The 22,012-nt window shown below is 41.9% G+C and overlaps 1 protein-coding gene across 2 annotated transcripts in view; it reads right to left on the bottom strand.

Moving 5' to 3' along the window:
- Positions 1-7,863: 7,863 nt before the first annotated feature.
- Positions 7,864-22,012, bottom strand: part of pcgf3 (polycomb group ring finger 3) — a 28,822-nt gene continuing 14,673 nt past the window's right edge. The window contains exons 6-9 of one of the 2 annotated variants that reach the window (XM_084549851.1): positions 18,479-18,567; positions 11,904-12,041; positions 8,868-8,948; positions 7,864-8,056 (exon numbers count right to left, since the gene is read on the bottom strand). In XM_084549851.1, coding sequence (XP_084405977.1) covers positions 8,009-8,056; positions 8,868-8,948; positions 11,904-12,041; positions 18,479-18,567 — 356 coding nt within the window. In that variant the 3' untranslated portion in view covers positions 7,864-8,008. Of the gene's footprint in view, positions 8,057-8,867; positions 8,949-11,190; positions 11,274-11,903; positions 12,042-18,478; positions 18,568-22,012 lie in introns of those variants that run through there. The other variant, XM_084549852.1, reaches the window with a different exon arrangement.

The following is a 22,012-nucleotide window of genomic DNA, read 5'->3' as shown; positions in this document are numbered from 1 at the left end:
ACAGTCTTCGCTCTTATTCATCCCAAAGGTGTTCTGTCAGGTTGAGGTCAGGACTCTGTGCAGGCCAGTCAAGTTCTTCCACACCAAACTCACTCGTCCATGTCTTTATGGACCTTGCTTTGTGCACTGGTGCTCAGTCATTTTGGAACAGGAAGGGGCCATCCCCAAACTGTACCAAAATCTCTTGGTATGCTGAAGCATTCAGTTCCTTTCACTGGAACTAAGGGGCCAAGCCCAGCTCCTGAAAAACAACCCCACACCATAATCCCCCCTCCACCAAACTTCACATTTGCCACAATGCAGTCAGACAAGTACCGTTCGTCCATCAGATTGTCAGATGAAGAAACGTGATTTGTCACTCCAGAGAACACGTCTTCACTGCTCTAGAGTCCAGTGAAGGCGTGCTTTACACCACTGCATCCAACGCTTTGCGTTGCACTTTGTGATGTATGGCTTGGATGCAGCTGCTCGGCCATGGAAACCCATTCCATGAAGCTCTCTACGCACTGTTCTTGAGCTAATCTGAAGGCCACATGAAGTTTGGAGGTCTGTAGAGATTGCAGCAGCCGCTGACCCCGCTCTGTCATTTTAAGTGGCCTGACACTTTGTGGGTGAGTTCCACTTTGTTGTAATACCACTGACAGTTGACTGTGCAATATTTAGCAGTGAGGAAATTTCACGACTGGACTTGTTGCTCAGGTGTCATCCTATCACAGTACCACGCTGGAATTCACTGAGCTCCTGAGAGCGACCCATTCTTTCACAAATGTTTGTAGAAGCAGTCTGCATGCCTAGGTGCTTGATTTTATACACCTGTGGTAGTGGAAGTGATTGGAACACCTGAATTCAATTATTTGGATGGGTGAGTGAAAACTTTTGCAATATAGTGTATATTATCATCCTTTTTGAAACAATAACCTGTTAAAACATCCTCAAAACACAGAGGAACATTAGAATTAATTTGTTTTCATGTTAAGGCCAATATTCACCCTCTTTTATTTCTTAATTTTGTCTCCAAAACTTGGGTTTTTTAAATCTGTTAGAGCTCAACCTGCTGTTTGATTCTGGGCAAAGTTGTTCACCTGATCATCCGCTGTAAACAGCTGCTGTTGGAAATGATGCAGAGGAGAGTTTCTCTATGTTTATTGGTTTAATTAGCTTTAAATGATGCTATCAGAGAAAATGTAAGAGACTGCACTAACTAGTTTGTTACTATTGTTACTATGTTTAAAACTATAATATATCTCAATATATACCAGAGCTTACTATTTGTTCTCTGTTAGCCAGAGCTGAAGAGATGAGCAACCACAACGAAAAAGACTGATTATAGCCTCAGAATGAGAAATGAGTTAACAATATAACCTAGGTTCTATGAATTTATGTCTGGGTTATATGAAATTATATCTATAAAGTGTCGAAGAACAGTTTCTGATGCTCCAGATTAAAAAACAAACTAAACTGCGTTCGGAGAAAGACTTATTTATTTATTTTGGTTATTTATGTAATTACTCTTACTGCCAGAAGAGGGAGACAAACACTGCATGCTTTAGCTTTAAATGAAAAAACATCAACGCAGCACCAGCAGCACTTTTAAAGGCATTTATTGATGAAATACACACTTAGGTTTTGACAAAAAAAGCTTCTGTAGTTTTGTACGTAAGAAATTCCATCCCCCGTTCGAGCCCCAAAACTCCTTGAATCAAATGTGGCAATGGAAACCAGTTCATTACATGTGCAATAAATAACAATAATACAAAAGGAGGCAAGGAAAAAGGGGACACCTGAATAAGTGCCCGTGTTAACCTGAAAAATAAAAACAAAAGTCTGAGAATTTTTTCATTTTATTTTTGTTTGTTTTTTTATGAGGAAAGGAAGAAAAAAAAAAAAAGAGAGAGAGACAAGACGAAAAAATAAAAATCCAGTCGTTTGTATTTTGGGTGCATTAGTGTATGGTCTGAGATTTCCTGGTCACCCTCAGGACCAGAAGGCATTTAGTGACCTGAGGAACTGACTGGAAAAAATAAAGACATTTAAAAAATAATAATAATAATTGAGTTCTACGCTGAAACCTGGAGCCGTCTGAGAACTGTGTATTGCACATTTTCCTTGCAAATACAATAACCACATCGCCGGATTCACACGATTTCATTATTTTGACCTAAACAGAACACAATTATGTCTTTGTTATACATAGACAGAGCATTGCGTAGACATGAACACAACTGAATCGATACAAAAAAAAAAAAAAAGAAATGGGAATTCATTTGTCATAATTTAAGCCATTGAGTCCGGTACGTTTCACAAATAAACCAGAAAACAAAAGAAAAGGGAGAGCAAACCTCTCAAAAAGTCATTAATAACAAAGAAAACTACTGCAGAAGTCACTTTCAGCATAAATAAATAATAATACAAAAACTGGACAGATTTATCGATGACGTCTGCTATGGCTCATGGGAGCGTGTCACGGTGAGATCTGGTAGCCGTCGACCAGTTCCCCAGTTCAATTTGGGGCGTTACAGAGACCAGCGGTTTCAATTTCAGTCTAGCGCTTGCACACGTATACGTCAAGGTGGGTGGGGAAACGTTTGCGACGACTGCGTCTTTTGTTGAACGCGCAGGCCTATGGGGAACAATCTCTAAAAGCAACAGTCACAACGCTGAAGTGGCGAAACAATCCATAATTTAACCGGCCATTTGCTCTTTAAACCGCGCCACTCACGGCGACATGATTCAGAGCACTCGAGCGCTGCAGCACAGTGAACAATCTATACGTTTTTTATTTATTTTTTGGAGTGTTTTAGTCCACATTGCCATCAGAGTGACCCTCGAGGGCTCCCCCCTCTCACTCTCTCTCTGTCTGTGAGATTACTGAGCTTTACGGAGAACTCAGAAACGAGGGAGAAAAAGAGCGAACTGGGCAACAAAGAAAGCCGCCACACTCCCCGAGTGGACGCTTATTACAGCGGAGTAAACACAGAAGAGACCATTTTGAGTTGCCAGGAAGGATTCCGCTGCCAACAAGCCTGAAATGAAAACCAAAATGAAAGCCGCAGCCTTCCGAGACACTTCCGGAGTCCAGAAACTGTACATAGCAGCTCAGATAAATTGTTTACTCGGAGTAAATCCCGAGATCTGCTCGTACTGACAGTCAACACGAAGCACCTCAAATCCAAATTTCACACGACTCCCTCCTCTGAGCTCGACTCGGATCCTGGCGGGCGACAACAGAACGGACTGACAGGAGATCAAGGTCGGAGCAGAGGAGACGAAGCTCCGACCGATCCTGGCCTCGCTCCGTGCAGGAGGGCCAACACCGACCGCTATCTGAGGCGAGGCAGAGCCGGGCCTCCTGTAAGCCTCTTAGCTTAGCTGTCAAGCAGAACGGCACTACTGATGTCTCAATACGTCGGCCCTGACGAGAAAAAAAAAACAAAATAAAAGGTGAGCATCGATCCGTTCTGGTGCACGGGAGGTAGAAGGTGCGGCCAGAAGGTGAACTCTCCCCAGAGCTCGGAGAGAAATGTAGGTACGTTTGAGCGGGGTCTCGTCTTGCAGAGCCAATTATCCGTCAGAGATTGAAGCAAGTCTCAATCTGACTCCAGAGGCGCAAACATCTCACCAGAGAAGCCTGTAATAAGTGTGAGTTTCTCTTTGAGGCACGAAATTGCAGCTACTACACCCAATTTCTCACCACTTCTATTTTGTTTTTCACAGAATCAGACGCCCGTCACAGTCGATGACTTATTTAAAATCCCCTCTGTTTGCTTTTCCGGAGCAAGCCCAGGCAAGCGGGTATCAACCCAAACCCGACGGATCAATGACAAAAAGGGGGACGAGGAATAAAAAATAAAATCAAAGTAGCACCTTTTTCTTTTTTTATCTGTACAGTGAGAAAGCTCCGACAAGAGGAGACACCAGAGGACTCAAGCAGATACAGGTAACACCGGCGGTGGACGTGTGGTCGGAGGAAAAGCAGAATCACAACACAGTGCCTTTTCCGTCTCTGACTGAAGTTTGTTGTTGTTAGCACCATAGAGAGCACCGGCGGCAGAGACCACGTCTGACCGTCACCCTTCCATCGGGTTCATCACACGGTTCTTGGGACATAGACTGTATAAACACGGACGGATGAAGCCAAAGCAAGTAGAGCTCCCCCTGGTGGCTGGCTGCGGTATAGGTTATAAGCTCCACCCCCTCCATGTTAGCGGATGGGACTTGGGCCAAACTAGAACACTAAAACACACGTTGATGCATTTTCAAGTGTCAATTTGTTTGGATAGGTTTAGTTTTAGTCAGTTATTTGATGCTACAGAAACAACCGCTCCGTAAGGCGGTCCCGTACAGTAAATAATTACAGTGTATAATCCAACATTTCCTTGTAACTGGTGGAGGTAGAGTATTAGTTCAACTTTATATTAATTAAAAATTAAAATGGCAAGATGGTGCCGCCCGTATCCGCGGGATAATAGCGTCAGTTTGGCCAATGAGAGGAAGTGGCGACACATTGTCCATGTTTATATACAGTCTATGTCCTGGAACAATACTCGAAACATACGCATGGGTTTGTCACCTTTCACTTAAAAAAACAAACAAAACATCCTTTCCGTCATTATATTTGGCCTCAAACACTTTCTGGACTAAAAAAAACCCAACAGATTATCCAGACTTCTTTCCAATGCTGTGTTTTTACAAATGGTTCGAGGCGACACCTTTACGTACATTTGATCAGCGTCCAACATCGTGCCAAAATACAATCCGACAATCTAGGTTTTCTTTTTCCCACGGCCGACGAGGAAAGAAGAAACCCCGTGAAGGTGCAGAGTGAACACAACCACATAAGAACAAAACTGGGAATAATAATAATAAAAAAAAAAACCCTGCACAGATGTGACCTTTGTTTCAATGCCAGTCCTTTCTCAACAGTACAGAGCGAGGAGAGTTTTGCAAAAGTGTTCTGCATCGTTACAGAGATGTCCGCCTCAGCATTTTTGTTTCCGCTTGCAGTCATTATCAGAGTAGCACCTTGTCGGGTGTGTCTTTAAACAGCTTTATCACCTGAAGAGAAAGCTGGTGTACAGTAAAGAAAAAAAAAAAAAAAGTCCAACAGCTGTTTCACAAGTCACAATTGCAAGCGTAGACCTCAGTGCCTTCGACGACTATGAAATAATGACAATAAGCCTTTAAACAGAACAAAAAACAAAGAAAAACACCACGTCTGCACTAACAAAGACGTAATATCGCACAATTATTACACTACATTTGCAGGGGGTTTCGTTTTTCATCAAGTACAAACACAAGGCTCTTCCATGAACATGGTGAGGCTCATTGTTTTTGGTTTTTAGTCATTTTTAAGAGAAAACTTTAACCGTATATCAGCTTCATTTGGTTAAGAAACACAGTTCTAACATTATGCTTTTAGCTGCAAGAGTCCAATCAAGCAAGAGTAGAAGTTACAAGAAAAATCTGTTTGGGAAACAGATGCAAATTGCTTCTAATCAGATTTTCAGCCGAGAGCATAAGTAGGTGGACACTCGGTGCTGAACAGGAGAACGTTTGCATTTCTGTTCTTTATTTTATGCAGGTAAAATGTCACCAAAAGACCAAAAACAATGAGCGCTTTACAGAACAGAGCTGTATCAAGGTTCTTAAAACGCAAAGGTTACCATAAAAACTAAACGGCAGGAGGAGTTTTGGTTGAGCTGGTTTTGTACACACCTGTAGGCTTTTATAATAATGCATCGAACACACACGTCATAGGTCCTTACGAGGCAAGCGTTCCTACACACCTGTTATCAAATTTCCAACTGCTAGTTTCCAGACTTTTGAGATGCATAGGAACCCTGCACACGAACATACACATTAAAAAAAAAAAGAAGCTTTGTCGAGGGCTGACACAATGCAAAAAGGGTAAATTGACAAGTCAGTGAGGTAATACTACTCGAGGTCTGCCATGGATCCAGTTGTAGTAACGTTAAAGACGGTTCAGGTCGGGATGTGAAAGAGTTAAGACTTGTGTTGTCATTTAGCAGAACACTGGCTTTTGTCTGTGTCACACGGTTAAGACCACGAGTTTAAAAACAGACATTTAGAAGCACCAAATGACCAAACGCGAGTCATTTTATTCAGAATTTCATTATCAAAGTGTTCAAAAAGAATCTCAGTCCCTGTGCGAAACCTGGAATTTGTTATTTTTTTTCAAAAAGATCTGTTTTGTGCGTCATTATACTGAATATTTTATTGACAAATCCACTTCCAGAAATGTTCTTAAAACCAATTTTTGTTTCGTTTAAAACACTGTGCTACGTTGCGTGTTTGCATCTCCAGCAAGTGGCAGTGAAACTATAATACACCCCTTAAAAAAATCAGTAACCTGCACTCATGTTTGTCTACCTGGGCCCAAAAACTGTGAGCTCACGGTTAAGATTTTGTTCTTAAAAGATGAATGTCAATAAAAATGGGATAAGACCGTCATTGAGGCTGCTGAGACGAGCGAGAATCCTGTTCTTGTTGTGTTGCAGTTGAAAATCTGAGGGGTGCACGGCGCCGGAAACATCTGCTGCTTGCAAAACCTAAAGCTGTAAACGTGTGGGTGTATCAGCATTTTCCTGCTTGGTGCTGCTGAAAGGCTGCAGAAACTCAAGGGGGGGACGGATATTAAGGACTGCGTGGTGCAAACACCTCGGTATTAAAATAATAATAACAAAAAATGAACCACTACTCTGCCCAAATGTGTTTCGTGGGAAATTTGTTCATTATATTGTCAAAAAAAGAAAAAGAAAAAGGAAAAGAAAAATGCAGGTGAAATGAGGAGTGTGATTCTATCAGATCAGAGCAGTGTCACGTATTTAGACCCTACGTAAATGGAAGAGGATTTGATATAGCTGTTTTGTGTCTTTCTCAGACAACATAAAGATGCATTTATATATTTTGATACTGATAATGAGTCTGTCTTTAATAATCCTAATTTATCATCTTAAACGCCCCGACATATAGATAGCACTTCTGGGATCCACTCTTCTTTCTTTTTTCTATTATTTTTTTTTTTTTTTTAACAGTCTAAAGTCTCTCTTCAGTTTCTCTCTTTCTCTCTCTGTAACGACATTTTATGTACAATATCGGTATATAGAACATAAATTACTACACAAAAAAAAAAAAAAATTAGCCTATTCACAATTGACAATCATCAAGAACCCAATAGCAAAATTAGACAAAGCCGACAAAATGAAATTTTTATATATAAAAAAAAAAAGATTCTGAGACAGTTTACTTGATAAACAGCGTAAAAATTGATGCCTGTTATATAACCTCTTCTTCTTCCGTATACTCTCTGTGCTCCCAAGATGTGTCGAGTGTGTTGTGAAAAGAAAAAAAACAATTTTTTTTCTATAAAAAACTTCTTCCTCCTTCACCACCTCCTCCTCCTCCTCCTCCTCATCGTCGTCTCGGTCAGTGTCTCAGGAGGGTGAAGCAAGTTTGCACGAATGCTCAAAAAAGACGTGATTCCCGACATCTTGTTTGCGTGTAAACAGAGCACCAGTAGTGTCTTGGTTCCATGTGTCTCTTCTGTACAAAAGTATAAATATATGCTTTCTCTCCATTTGTTTTTTTTGTTTTTCTTTTTTTTGTTCACATATGTAGGATGTAGCGGACAAAAAAACAAAAAAAAAACATGGTTGTTGTAGTTCCTTAAAAACGCACCAGTGCTGCAGTGTCTGTGCAGGAGGCTGCCAGGTTTATTTATTTTTTGTTTTTCTTCTCAATCCTCCCCCCCCTCCCTATCATCATCATCATCACCACCTCCATCACCACCATTACTACCCCCCGCCCCCCCTTCATCTTTTGATCCTGATTTGCTGGCTTGTGTTGACTTTTTACCGTCATACCGGGTGTTTGCTTGGTGTTGGTTGATCGTCTTTGCATAAATAAAAAAAGGTCTTCTCGGCACAGTCCGCGCGGCCGCCGCTGGGCCATCAAACAGAAATGAAAACAACCGTGGTGTCCGTCGCAGCTACAGCAGATCCATCTTGGGTCTGTAATGGAGCAGGAGGGGGGATTTCTGCGGAAAAAAAATAAAGCAAGCAAAACACAAGCTCAGCACAAGGAACCTCTTTGTGAACCGCTCGCAAATTAGCTCATCGACTGTATCTGGGCCCAGCGCGCCTGTTAAACTATGGATTTCTCTTAATGGTCAAGTGGAGCTCTTTGCAGTCGGAGCTCTGGTAGGACTGATAGAAACATGGAGGCAATATAGTAAGGCATTGATTTAACAGTAACATTACTCTACTACATACAGTAGAGACCTAGCATGCCTCCCAAAGCCACGATTAGCATATCAGCTCTTCTGGGCCTTCAATTCTTGCCAGTTCATTGGGCACACTAGTGAATTCATCCTAATATAACAATCCTGAACAAAATCCTCCTTCATGACTGTTATAATGTTCAGTTTATGCTGAAACAGTGTCAGAAAGCTGGACATAATAAGAGGCAAATTAGCTAGTTAGCTTAGCAATAGCTAAAAGAAAGATGAGAGCAGTCTTTCTCATGTCTCAGTTGGGGAAGATACTTATAACCAATAACAGCAGCTCAGTTGAATCAGTTCAACTCAGTTGGCTGTGATATTAATAAAAAAGTCCTCAACATGATTATACTGTAGATATTCTAATCTCTTGGGTTATTAAGTTCTTACGAGAACATTTTATTTATTAGTACTTTTCAATTAGGGTCTGACTGTGGAGTCTGATAGCGGCGTCTTAATTTGCCACGTCTGTGTGGAATAATTAAATCCGTGGTGAAAATCTGCCGAGCAAAGATTTTATTAACATTTAACACAAAACAAACTGTTAGGACATCCTGGATCAGTCCGTTACCTTAAATCTCCATCTTGTCACAACAACAAATTTCAAAGTGTGGTCCTTCCCCAGGATTTCCTCGTTGCATAAAATGTCCAGCTGGGGGGAAAGACGAGAGGAGAGGAGAGGAGAGAAGAGAAGAGAAGAGAAGATGAGATTACTGGGCTACGTCTGAGCTGAGAGATGCAGGATTTAAATGTCAGGGTGGAGGTTTCTCATCTGAGCAGCGTGACGAGGAAGTAAACCTTTCAGCGGCTACACCTCTGTCGCTCTCTGTTCTGACATGACTTGTTTCTGGGAGAGGAAGCTCGGGGATGGAGGGGGGGGGAACATATTCTGACAGGGAGAGAGGCTGCCGGGCTCCGGAGCAGAGAAAAAATAAAATAAAAAAAGTTCAATACTGAACACGAGGCCGGCTCGCCAAATCTACCGCTCCCCTCCTGTGAAGTCAACATTGATATTCTGCTGAGCAGCGCCTCGCATCTGCATCTGCCAATCAATACTGGGAGAAGGAGGGGGAGGTAGGGAGAGAGGGAATTTCAGAGAGGGAAGGAAAGGTAGGACACACTGCCACAGCGCCCCCTGCTGCCCCCCACTGGAAGGGCGCTCTGAGCCACAGAGGGAGCAGTTTTGATTGACAATAAAACATATAAAAATGAGTGTATTTACCCTTGAGCTTCCAGTAAAGGCAAGTACAAACGATTGTTATAAATAAATAATAATTTTAGTCATTCTTCAAGCAAAAACTACACTTTTAATTTGCGTCTGTGAAGCCTCTATAAGTATATCCAAAAAACAAAGCTGATAGTTCAGCTCTAAATGACAATGTTACTCACTTCTCCTGTCAGCGGTCATAATGTTATGCCTGATCAGTGTATATGCACTTTACTTTGAGTCCCTTGAGGTTGTTGCATAGTGCTATTTCTAATGAAAACACATCCCTTATCACTTTAGTCTGCAATACGAAAACAATCCTGCCTTTTTAATACAACAAAAGACACTATACGACCACAAATGATCTTATATTTTAGTCTTTCCATGTTTAGAGCTACCACTCATCACTGGGGTGAGTTTTCTTTAACTTGACTATGACAGACAAGAAAGTTATTTCTATTTTGGCCTTTGTCTCTGCCCTGACATTAATTATTTTAGCAAAAAGCTCAGACTATAACCCTGAAAACTTTCACAGATACATCTTTAAATGATAGAATCAAACACAGTGTACTCGTGTTAAATAATTTAACTTAATTCTTGTCTAGATTTATTTGTTGCAACAAGGTCAGAATATTTTAAAAGGCTCTCATTAGTACATTTCTCTTTCAGGTGATCATTTATAATAGCGGCTGTGTGCGAAACTTTGCTTAAACAAGATCAACCCTGTTGAATAGGTGGTAGTCTTTAATGTGACCCAGGTGTGTGTTTGCACCATAGACTGTATAAAGATGGACGGAGGAACTGCTAAAGTGAAGCCAAATCAAGTAGAGCTCCCCCTGGTGGCTGGCTGCAGTGTAGGTCATAAGCTCCACCCCTTCCATGTTAGTGGGCGGGACTTGGCCCAAACTAAAACACTAAAATACACTCCGCGTGGCTCCACTCTTGGACCATACCGATCAGACTCTGCCCCCAAAGTTGCAAGATGGTGGCGCCCATATCCCCGGAAAAATAGTGTCAGTTTGGCCAATGCAAGGAAGTGGAGACGTGTAGTCCATATTTATATACAGTCTATATACAGTTTATATAGGTGTGTTCACACGTGTCCTTTAAGCTCGTCACTTGCGATCTGACTTCCCAGGATGGATGTTAATGTAAGGCCTGAACGGGGCCACAATAAAGACAAAGAGTCCTGCAACAGATCCCCTAACAAAAGACTAGATCTCAGCAATCAGGAGTTAATTGAGGATTACATGAAATAAAAGAATAATTTTTATGATCGGCTGCTTAAAACAAACTGTATAGAAACTGCACAAAGAACATTTGTGCTATCTTTCTTTCTTTTTAAAGTTATTTTGCACCTTTCTTGGGTAGTTTTTCAGTAGGAAGAGACAGGATGTCAAGGGTGAGCTAGATGGGCAGACCGGTGAAGGATCATAAGCTGCAGCCCAGTTATTACAGACACAATGATTACACGCTCTTTAAGAGAGTTCCTTCCGTCTTTAATTATCTGTGGTACATCCTCCCTGCAGCGGCGTTTAGATGGGTGACACGACCACATCGGCGGGTTTACAAACGCGATGCGACGAGCTACTGTTCTCTGAGAAAGCGGCGCGCTGTAGAGCCCCGGCGCTGAAAGCCGAATCGTTTCAAACGGCTCCTTTTAGAGAGTCAATAGAGGGAACAACAATGGCTGGGTGGCGGGGAGCGCGTCCGCCTCGCCGAAGCTGTGTTACGGAGGCCGACGATATGATGGAGTCAACCCACTCATCTCTGTGACAGCCAGTTTAAAAAGAAAGAAAACACACAAATAGAGGACAAGCAGGCGATTGTGATGATTATTCGCAGCGATCTAAAAATCCATCTGTCAAATTTATCGCCCACTCTTCCCCCACCCCCCCTTGCTGATGATCTGAACGAGGCGTTTAAGACAGTGAGCAGAAAAAAATGAGATATGATAAGTGCTGGTTTCCTGCTAAATATAACAAACACAAAAGGCCCCACACAAAAAGTATAATAAACTGACCTTTATCTTTATGTAATTTCTTGCAGTTAACTAAACTTTGATGCACACCGCTCCCAGCTGGTGCTCCGACACGTTACAACTAAACGCCAAGAATTAAAGAGATCTGTTCCAAATTGCTTCAAATCTACTTCGGGAATAAATTAAAAAAAGCAAAGGAATTAAGATAAATGAAAGCAACAAACTACAATCCCTCTCTTGAGTTGTGAGATAAAACTTATTGGAAAACAAAACAAATATTATTCTAAAAGACATAAACTAAATTCCCTCTGTTAATTTTCTACCAAAGTTACATTTATCGTGCGACAGATCTGGCTGTGGGTTTATTTCCTCTCATCACCGCTGCTTTCCAGGCTGATGGAGCGCGTTATTATCCGTACCTCATTAAATGATGTCAGGTTAAGCTTTTTGGCGATGAACTTCTTGAGGTGCAGGACCGTGGCTTGTGCCGAACAGCGGATCCACTTGCGCTTCAGACCCCGAAGCTTGCTGCTGTTGCACTCCAAGCAGATGCTGACCTGCGAGAGAGAGAAAAGATGACGATCTAGAGTAGACAGTGCATCCATTGCAATCTGCAAGAGGTAATGTAAACATACAGCTTTTTCTATCGCTGATGGATCTCTACCAATCGATCACGACTTGCTGAGATGATACACATTTTGGAACAAGCGGTAAAGTCTCACTCACTTACTGATTTGTTTAGATTTATTAAGAAGTTAACAACAAAAAGGACAGAATATTTTAAAAGGCTCTCATCACTATGAATTGACATCACTTAAGGTGCTTTATCCTTTTCAGGTGAATTCTTCTGACACAAAGGCACCCCTGTTGAGTAGTTGGTCTTTAATGCGACCCAGGACTTATTGTGTTCAAACTACAAATGAATGCTGTCAAATGCATTCCAGACCGCCTACAAATCTGAGATCAGATCACTGAAACACAACCTCAGTGTGTCCTGGTTGTGTTCACACCTGGACACTTTTAAATGGATTGCCCAGACGGCGAGGTCTGAACTGGGCCATAAAGAACTACCTACAGTGACCATCTGGGGTCAACAGATTTAAACAGTGCAGAGTTACAGGCGGTTTAGAAGCTACAGTGACAGTGCACACCCTAACGCCGTAGCTTGATGTGCACCTCTCCAGAAATGTAAACTACGTGCCACGGCGGCGCAGACCGCAAGAGCTGTGATTGGTCCGCTTGGTAGCAGCGCGTTTCCGCTTTAGTATTTCTGGCTGCTTCTCCATCTCCACAAGTTTCCATTTGGTTTTGGATCAATATGGATGGAACACATGGAGGAAAGGTTAACTGAGGAGCTTACAGACATTTGTATGACTCGTCTTTGGCCATTGTTAAATGTGAGCAGGAGGTAGAAACAAAAATGAACCCGACTGAAAAAAAAAAAGACACAGCGCCGTCTAGTGTTTGGATGGTGTTTTTGTAGAGCGAGCCAGACTGACGAGTTCACAAGTTTAAATGACTACGTAGGTTACGGCGTCTATGTCCCACAGTACTATAAGTGAGCCTAATCTGGGATTACATAAAATAGCTGACTCATTCAATTTTATGAAGCGCACTGATTGAGGAAAACCAGTCTGATTGTATCTTCGTTGACCTAAAATAATTCCTAACTACTCTGGAAATCCCAACACGATCATCTAGAATGAATAAACTGTAGTCCAACTGGTCGGAGACCAGCTCTGTACACAGTAGCTCTTCCTAACCTCACAGTTTATAGTAGCCTTTTCCAGTTTTTCCTTTTGTTTGACAAATGCCAACTATTGCCACGTGCTGTGGTGCGTTTAAGTACAACTTATTGGTCCAGATTTGATGTCAGTTTGATGTGTCTGTAGAATACGGTTAAGATTTGTAAAAATCTGTGACTGAAAATAAGAACCGTTACTGAGCCTGTAGACCTATTTGAAACTCGAGGTAGAAAAACTGAAAGATTCATCAGCAGTTTCTGAGCTCAGAATGAAAGACGAGAAACTAAAACACAGATATTCTATTCTTAAAACCCAAACTAATTTCATCTAAAGTAACATGTAAAAATGGTTAATTCAATTTGACAGTGGTGCAGGTTTCCCCCTCTGCTTCCACAGCACATCTCCCTGAACTAGTGTTACTTTTCCTTTTTTTGCTTATTGGCTTCAATCTAGTGTCAGGGTATTACTGCCACTAGCCGGTGCTCTTCTTTCCCCCTGAGGTGACACGCTAGGTGGTTCTTGGCAGCGGCGGCAGCAGCTTCTGTCCTCGCATATCAAAAGACGAAAAGATCAGAGCAGGGGCTTTGTATTTATTCATTTGTGGGTGTCCTTGTGTCCTCTTTATCCCTCTCTTATGAGACGGGAACACCAACATCATTACCGGGGGTTTCTGTTTAAACTTGGAAATCATCTCTGCTCTCAAATAAACACTGGCAGCGCTTCAGTGCACAGCGTGCCCTTCAATAAGCAAAGACCAAACATCATAATGTATCTGTTTTTCCAGTGGCGCTGGCAATGAGGGAGAACTCATGATGCAGAATAAATAAAAAAATCCTGGACTCCGCAGAAGCTGGACGGCGGCCCGCGAGGCAATTTTATTACATTACAGTGCATTAGCGATGCGCTTAAGGAGCCAAGGAGTCCTGCCGCAGCTGAAAACACAGACGTGATGACGCAACGGCCAGGCGTCTCAAGAAAATATCAGACGGGTCTTTTGGTATCACGCAGACAGAGCTTTAATCCACGTTACAGGTTTTATTATGGAGTTCGAAGAGGTCTGATGCAACATTTCTTTCTGTATTCTCCCCTCTGCCCTCTGTGAGAGAAAATTTTAGGGCAAATCTGGGTTCTCCAATTTCTTCCAGCCCAAAATACTCGTTAAATTTACATGTGTTCTCATCCCTCTGAGATCTTATCAATGAGAGGCTACAGGTGACCCCAGTCATCTGGACACATTAGCCTCACCCTTCTGTGATTAATCGTGACTTTTGGCGCGATTCTGTTCCTTTTCTTTTTATTATATTTTCTTTTTTCTTAGTGCGTCACTAGTTTTATTGGCCTTCTCTGGCACCGCTCACACCCCAAGGTTACGCTGTGAAAGGTCATCCAGAAGACGGCGGGGGAGTGCTCTGGAAGTCGGCCAAGCGTGCCGGTTTGCCTGCCGGTTCTTATATCCGCGTGATGGCGGAGGACAGTTTTGTTCCATCGCTGAAAACTGCTGCTATTATTCTTTTACACTTCATTCGTCCTTTCTTTTTCTTTCTGGAAAACGATGACACATCTCTGAGCCTCTTTTCTTTTCTAATATCGTTCACCTTGGTTTTGGCATCCTCTGCTCATTCTGGGTCTTCGGGGACCTTTAGAGTGTTTTTATTAAGTGTTTCTTAATTGTTTCAATGAATTAAAAGCTGGTATTTGAGTAATAAAAAAGTCTGTTTCTGGAAAAACCCAAGACATTTAAGACTCCATAATCCCACAGTAGACATTCAAGTATTAAGAGTTTAAATACCTCACTGTAAATTAATTAAACCCAACTCTTGTCATTTCTCGTAGTTCAAAAGACTCGATTTTGTAGATAGTATTACATGAAATGGTTCAGGAATGGTTTGAGGGGTTTACTTGACCTTGTTGAAGGAATATTACTCCCAAGTTTGCTGCAGTGTTTATTGGTATACGGGCATACAGTGAGCCTAGAGACACAGGCTCTGGGAAGGTAAGCCGACCCCGAACATTGGTACCAGATTTATACATGTAAACAAAAGGATGAGGAAGGAGACAGTTCATATGTATGTAGATGCTCCTGTGAACAAAGGATGTGGTCTGAATTTATATGTAAATGCAAAAAAATATGATGAGACCCAAGGTTTTGTCTGGCCACAATCGGCCCCCATAGGGTCTAATCTGCTGTAGCATGAATTTGCAATGTGCAAAAAATCACATGAAAGACATTAACCGCAATGTGTCAGTAAAAGTGACTGCTATTTCTAATTTGTGTGTTGGTATCGGACAGAACACAATACCTGGAACTGAACAACAGACAGCAATGTGCCGGAGACTTTGCTTAGTTATATTATATTACTGAAAACATTTGGATGTGACCCTTTGGACGATAGTAAAGGCTCATTAAAGTACTGCGGGACATAGACGCTACAACCTACGTACGTAGCCTACACCGGTGTGAGTCATTTATACTTGTGCGTTCGTCAGTCTGTCTCACTCTGTAACAACTCTATCCAAACTATAGTTGGCGTTGTGTCTTTTTTGCCAGTCGGGTTAAATTTTGGTTCTACTTCCTGCTTCACTTTCAACAATGGCGACTGAAACGTTCGCCGTAATTTTGCCGAAGACGAGTCAAACAAGTGTTTATACCTCCGAACCTCCTCAGTTAACCTTTCCTCCATGTGTTCCATCTTTATTGATCCAAAACAATGTGTTTGAAAATTGCGGAGATGGAGAAGCAGCCGGAAAATACTAAAGCGGAAACACGCTACTACCAAGCACCTCTTGCCTAAACCGCCTGTTAGAGTATATAAAAGCATGCAGATTTTCTACCACAGACTCAAATTCCCCAGATCTCAGACCAGCCCAGCATCTGTGGGATGTTCTAGACTTCAACTCGCAACTTAAAGCAGGACTTAAAGGATCTGCTGCAAACGTCTTAGTGCCAGATACCAAAGAACACCTGCAGATTGTCTAGAGGAGTCCATGCAGCAATGGGTCAGGGGTATTTTGGTGGCAAAAGGTGAATCCACACAATATTAGTCGGGTGGTCGTAGTGTATGCTAATAAAATGTGAGAGAGCCTTCACAAACTCTCTATTTTTATCTAGAATTAGAGGTTAAATGACCCAGGTTATCACAGCTGCAGCCTAGGCGACTGATGAATTACCCCAGGGAGGTTAAGAGGTAATCTGACTGGAGTGTGTGCTCACATTTATTGCACTGGTCAGACGGGTGCACTGGGATTTCAGGGGTTAACGGGTGTCAGTAGCCGTTCTGTACCAAATCAGTGGTCTGACTGAAAAGAAATGAGGTGGTTTTAGTCTTTTCAACACGGCTCACGGCGGATATTGTCTCGCTTTTGGATACCGAAAAGCTTCCTACTTCAGAGCGTGAATTTCCTCCCATACGCCCATTGCAGTTGCTTTCTTTCCACTTTTTTCTGCAGAGCCTTTTCACAATGCCTCATCACTCTGCACGCTGCAATTTTTCCCTCTATTCCTCTATCATCCATCTTTTTATTCCCTTGTTCTCTCCCTAGCCACAGTTCTCCATGACATTCGGAAATCATTGCATTCAGCTCACACAGGCTCCTGTATTAGCTATTCCGTGTGCATTCTCCACCGGCGCTGAAAAAATCCAAAGGGCGAGATCTTCGCCCTCGTCGAGTCAGCTCGGCTTTCCCCTGAGACAGTAAAGAATTGGCTTGTTTGAATAAAGACGCCGGCTGTGGTAGAAAAATCTTCGCTTTCCTTCAGCCGGTGCGACATCGAGATGCAGGAAAAAGACGCTTCAATTTCAACGTGGTGGTCTGTCCAGCCACAACAATCCCTCTCTTTTCTCCCTCTGCATTATTAATATCATCGTGCAGGGCTTAAGAGCGCGCCAGAATACAAATGGAATCAAGAAAAGCTCATTTCCGTTATGAATGCGCCGGGCGGAGAGCGGTGGTGTGGCGCCGCGTTGGATCCGCACAAATCAACCAGACGAAAGACAAAAGAACCCGGTAATTGTGGAGCGGCCCGCTAAACCACAAGGGGGGCGCTTTTATAAAGGCAATAATTGATGTTCAATCGTACCAATAATTATCACAAACAGTATTTTTACTCCTTAGTGCTTTTGTTCCTGGCAGAATGCCGTGTAGCCAACAGTTATTTGTGTCTAACCTCCTAAAGACAATCAAATTTCCAATCCCTCTTTATGTTCCTATGTTTCCTCTATTGTATTTAATGCATACAATCGCTGGCCACTTTATTAGGCATGCCTCACTTTTGGTTTCAGATCTTTAGATTCAACATTTAAGAGTTTAGTCCAGTGTTGCACATCCGTGATGCTAATTTCACCACATCCCAAAGGTTCTCTATAGGACTGAGATCTGGTGACTGTGGAGGCCATTTGAGTCCGGGGAACTTATTGTTCAAGAAACAAGTTTAAGATGATTTAAGCTTCGTGACATGAAGTCATAAAGGGACAGACATGGCCAGCGATAGCAACAATACTCTGGTAGGTTGCGGCATTTAAATGATACTCGGCTGTAGGCATGTCCAAAGTGTGCCGAGAAAATATCAGGCACACTATTACACCACCAGCAGCAGTATTATACATTTAATAACTTATATATCTGTCTCCAAACCAATTAAATGTAGGAACACCATCTCTTTTGTTAAATAAACCTTGCTCTCAACATTTTTCTTTGGCAACTAAACAAAAAGTTGAGCTGGGACGTTTGGTAGCTCCTCTATCCGGCGACTGCTGCACCCACAGTGCCATAAGGAAAGCTTCCAGAGGTCCTTCAGCAGTCAAACTCTTTAACGTGAGCATTTCCTAGCACTGCTGCATAGTTTTATGCTTCAACAAGGACATAATACATCTGTTTATACCTACCCATCACTGTATTACTTCACCCTGTGTAATTCTGTCTTGCTTTTTTCTTCTTGCAAGTGCAATATCCACTCCAGACTCGTGTCATTTTGGTGCAATACTTGGTTTTTCAGGAGCAATTCCTCCTATTGGAGTTTGTCTTTATTCATGATATTCATGAATGTCATTATAATGTCAGCCTCCTATTACTTTAACCTTTCCATTAACTTCTTTTTTGTATCTTTAATATATTTACTTTTTTATACAGTTTCTCTTGTCTTACCTTATCCAATTGTTGTATTTTGCACTGCTATTCTTATCTTATCTTATCTTAGCTTAGCAAGGAAGGCAGATATCTGACAACATGTCTCAAATTTAGCAGAGGCCTACCTGCTCGTCGCTACGGTGATAGTCGTTATCCTCCTCTGGTTTCTCCTCTCCCGCCTCCTTATTGGCCGTGTCCTCCGATTTGGCATCGCCTGTTCAGAAAACCAAAGGGATAAAAAAAAAAAGAAAACGGGTTATGCAAACATGCGTACATAATAAAAGACCGTAACAGTGTTTTTTTAACCGTCCAAGTTTTTCCCCATTATGCTCGATATCTGCACTATTTAAACAGCCTGTGCCTGCTGGAGCGTAGCAACACCTCCTGCAGAGGTCCACTTATAGGGCAATTACATGTCTGAGAGTGTCAAAGCATCCTTTATGTGACTTATCCACCGTCGAGGCACGTCTCTAATGCAGGGAAACTTCCAGCCGCAGTTATTCTCCATACAGATTAGCCTACCTGAGGGGACCTCTCAGCTTCCACCTTAATTGAGTTTGCGCCTTGTGTGAGGCAGGTTTCAGAGAGTGCAGCACTCTCTGCTGAACATAAAGGTGAAACAGGAAGAGAAAAAGGGGGATTTCTCACACTCTGAGCTGCTGAGGATAATATGTTCAGCGCGCTACAAGGAAGCTAAGGTGCTGTTTAATAATACACCACAAAGTGCCTTTGGTCAGACTCTGGTAGGAGCCTGAATGCTGCAGAACACCCTCAGCCAGCTACATGAAAAGAGTTTATGTTAAAATCTTCAGGGTAGATTTGCTAGTTTGCCTTCATTTCCGATGGTTTTGCAGGTGAAAATATAAAAAAATCAATCAAACCTTCAATTATCCATCACACAAGCACACACCACCCACATATTCCTATTCTTATGATGAAGACACAATTCACAGAGCGTTGGGCGAGAGATGAGGAATGTACTCAGACTTAGAAGAGGCATTCGCTCGATGACATTTATTTGTTTTATGCGATAAAGCCAAGAATATTCAAACCATATAGACAGTATAAAGATGGATGACAGAACTGCTGCTCCAAAGTGAAGCCAAAGCAAGTAGAGCTCCCCCTGGTGGCTGGCTGCAGTACAAGCCCCGCCTCCTCCATGTTAGTGGGCGGGACTTGGACCAAACTAAAACACTAAAATACATGTCAAATAATTTTTTTTCAAGGATAGTTTCTGTCATTTTAGGTAGTTAATATAATGTTGATCAATGTCCAAGTGTCAATTTTTTATTTTTTATTTTTTTTGTCCATATTTATATACAGTCTACGATTCAAACATTAAATTCTCTCAGTGACACAAATCAGTTACAGTCCTATATAATTTGTTTAATTTTTCATCACCAGGCTATGTATGTGCAACACTACTATTTAAATATGTCTCCTTGCGTAGAAAGTGTCGCAGTGTTCATTAAAAATTCATCTTTAATTATAGCTAGGCTTTTATTCACAGTGAATTTACAAGTTGCAAGTAGTTTGTTTTAGCACACACAGACCTGTACAACTAAGAAATAAGAAATAATTAGTTTCCAGTTAACACCAACACAAGTCACTGAAGTTAAATCCTATTCAACACTGTCTATGTTAATTAATGACAGGATATAGTAAACAGCAACGTTCCTGTTTAGTAATAAATCTATGTAATGAACAGTCTCACGAGGTAAAAGTTTCTTCGTTCACAGCTAAAATACGTTAACATGAGAAAACGTTTCAATGAAAAGTTGGAAGTTTAACGGCAGAAATGATTATGATTTAGATGGAAGTTAACGAAAAGATTCATCAGCTACTTGACTAACTGAACAAATATTTAACATATTATTAAATTGTTGTTTCTGATGAACTAGGGCTGGGTTAAGAGATATTTCAGACATCTCAATTTTACTTAAAACTAAAACTGATCTCGTCATTGGTTCCAGGGATTTATGGTATTTGGTGTTTTGGATCTAACAAGTCAACTAATCTCGTTTCTAACGAGAGGATGCAGGAAATTTAAAAACTCTATTAGCGGATTTTATGAATTGTTATCAGATCTTTCAAATGTAGATCAATCTGAATCGGAAAACTGATTTCTTTTTGATGCACACTGACAAACGTGCAAATGCAATCACTCTGGACTCCATCCAACCCTTCATTTATGACATGTGTCGCTCTAGGAACAACCTAATTGTAAAGTTATGCCGTTTCACTGCAGAGATTCTAGAGATACTCCCTCAGGAACAAACAAACACAGACTAAGACACCTCACCGACTTATAAAACCCTTGAAACAGCGTCTCTAAGGTTGTCCCAGACCATATATTTCTTTATGGATTTTCTCGATGGCTGCGATATTGTAGCAGTATTGAATTTTTAGTTATGGAACTTAGTTATCAAAGTCAAAATTGTGTTGCCGTGACAAAATTGCAGCTCAGATGGGTATTGGTTTACTGTAAGCTTTAAAAAACAGAAGAAATTCAGTCTGCTCTTGCTGGATTCGGTGGATGTAATAACTTGTGTGTGGACAGTTAACTCCGGCTCAGGCTCAGGCTCTGGCTGTGGATGTGTTCTGCCCTCTGTGACCATTTTCCATCTGGGCTAAGTGTCACCAGTTCCACGGAGCATTGCCGAGCTTGCTCTGGCGTCTCAGCGGTGATTGTCTCCAGAGTCGGCCTCGGTGATTGCTTATCAAGAGGGGCCTTGCTCTTATTGTTGTGCCTCACCTTCAAACAACCCCTCCGAGCACATCAGCGACTCTCGGCAGACACGATGTCAAGGCTTGTGTTCGAGGTGACGGCATCAGGTAATACAATCATTGCTTGGGTCTGGGGATTTTAAAGACTGAGCAGTCGGTGTCTTACAAAGTTTCTTTTAGTCTGACTCGGTTTAATAATGTCACATGGGTAGAAAACCCTCTACTTTCTGACAGGTTTATTAATGACAGTCGGATCCCGAAGGCATGTGTGATGACATTTTCGAGCGAGGCGACTGTACGCCAGGAACGAGACGGAGCAAACCGTCTGTTTACTGGTGTGGGAGTTTTTATTGTCATGAAAGTGCACTCAGCAGACTCATTGTGGCCCCGCGTCCCTCCGTTTTCTTGCGTTAAGTGCTCAGAAAAGTAGGTAATTCAGAGAAATGAGACGGTTGCGTGGCTGGTGGATGCTATGTTTTTACTTTGACGGTGTCAAGTAACGCTCGGGAGAAAACTAATGCACTTAAAAAGCAAAATAAACAGAGATCGCATTTAAGAGTGACGGCTCAAAGGCGAGGGCGTCCCTGCGACACTTCAGGGACATTATTACAACACAAGGAACCCTTCGATTTTCCATCCTAGTATCTGAGAGCGTTTTGAGACTCAGATCACAGACCCATCAGGCATAACATTATGACTACCTTCCTAATATTGTGTAGGTGGCTCATTAGAGAATGGACATGGGCCTTCTGAGGGTGTCCTGTGGTGTCTGGGAACAGAATGTTGTTAGTGGGGGGGCCTTTGAGGGGAGGGGCCTCTGTGGATCATCCCACAGATACTTGATCAGTTTGGGATCTAGTGAATTTGGAGGCCAGGTCAACACCTTGTGCTGTTCTTCATGTTTTTTTTTAGTTGTTCCTAAAGTGTTTTTG

Source organism: Chelon labrosus (genome assembly GCF_963514085.1).
Source record: "Chelon labrosus genome assembly, chromosome: 8".
NCBI classification, from domain to species: domain Eukaryota; kingdom Metazoa; phylum Chordata; class Actinopteri; order Mugiliformes; family Mugilidae; genus Chelon; species Chelon labrosus.
This window is presented reverse-complemented; position numbering and strand designations above follow the sequence as displayed.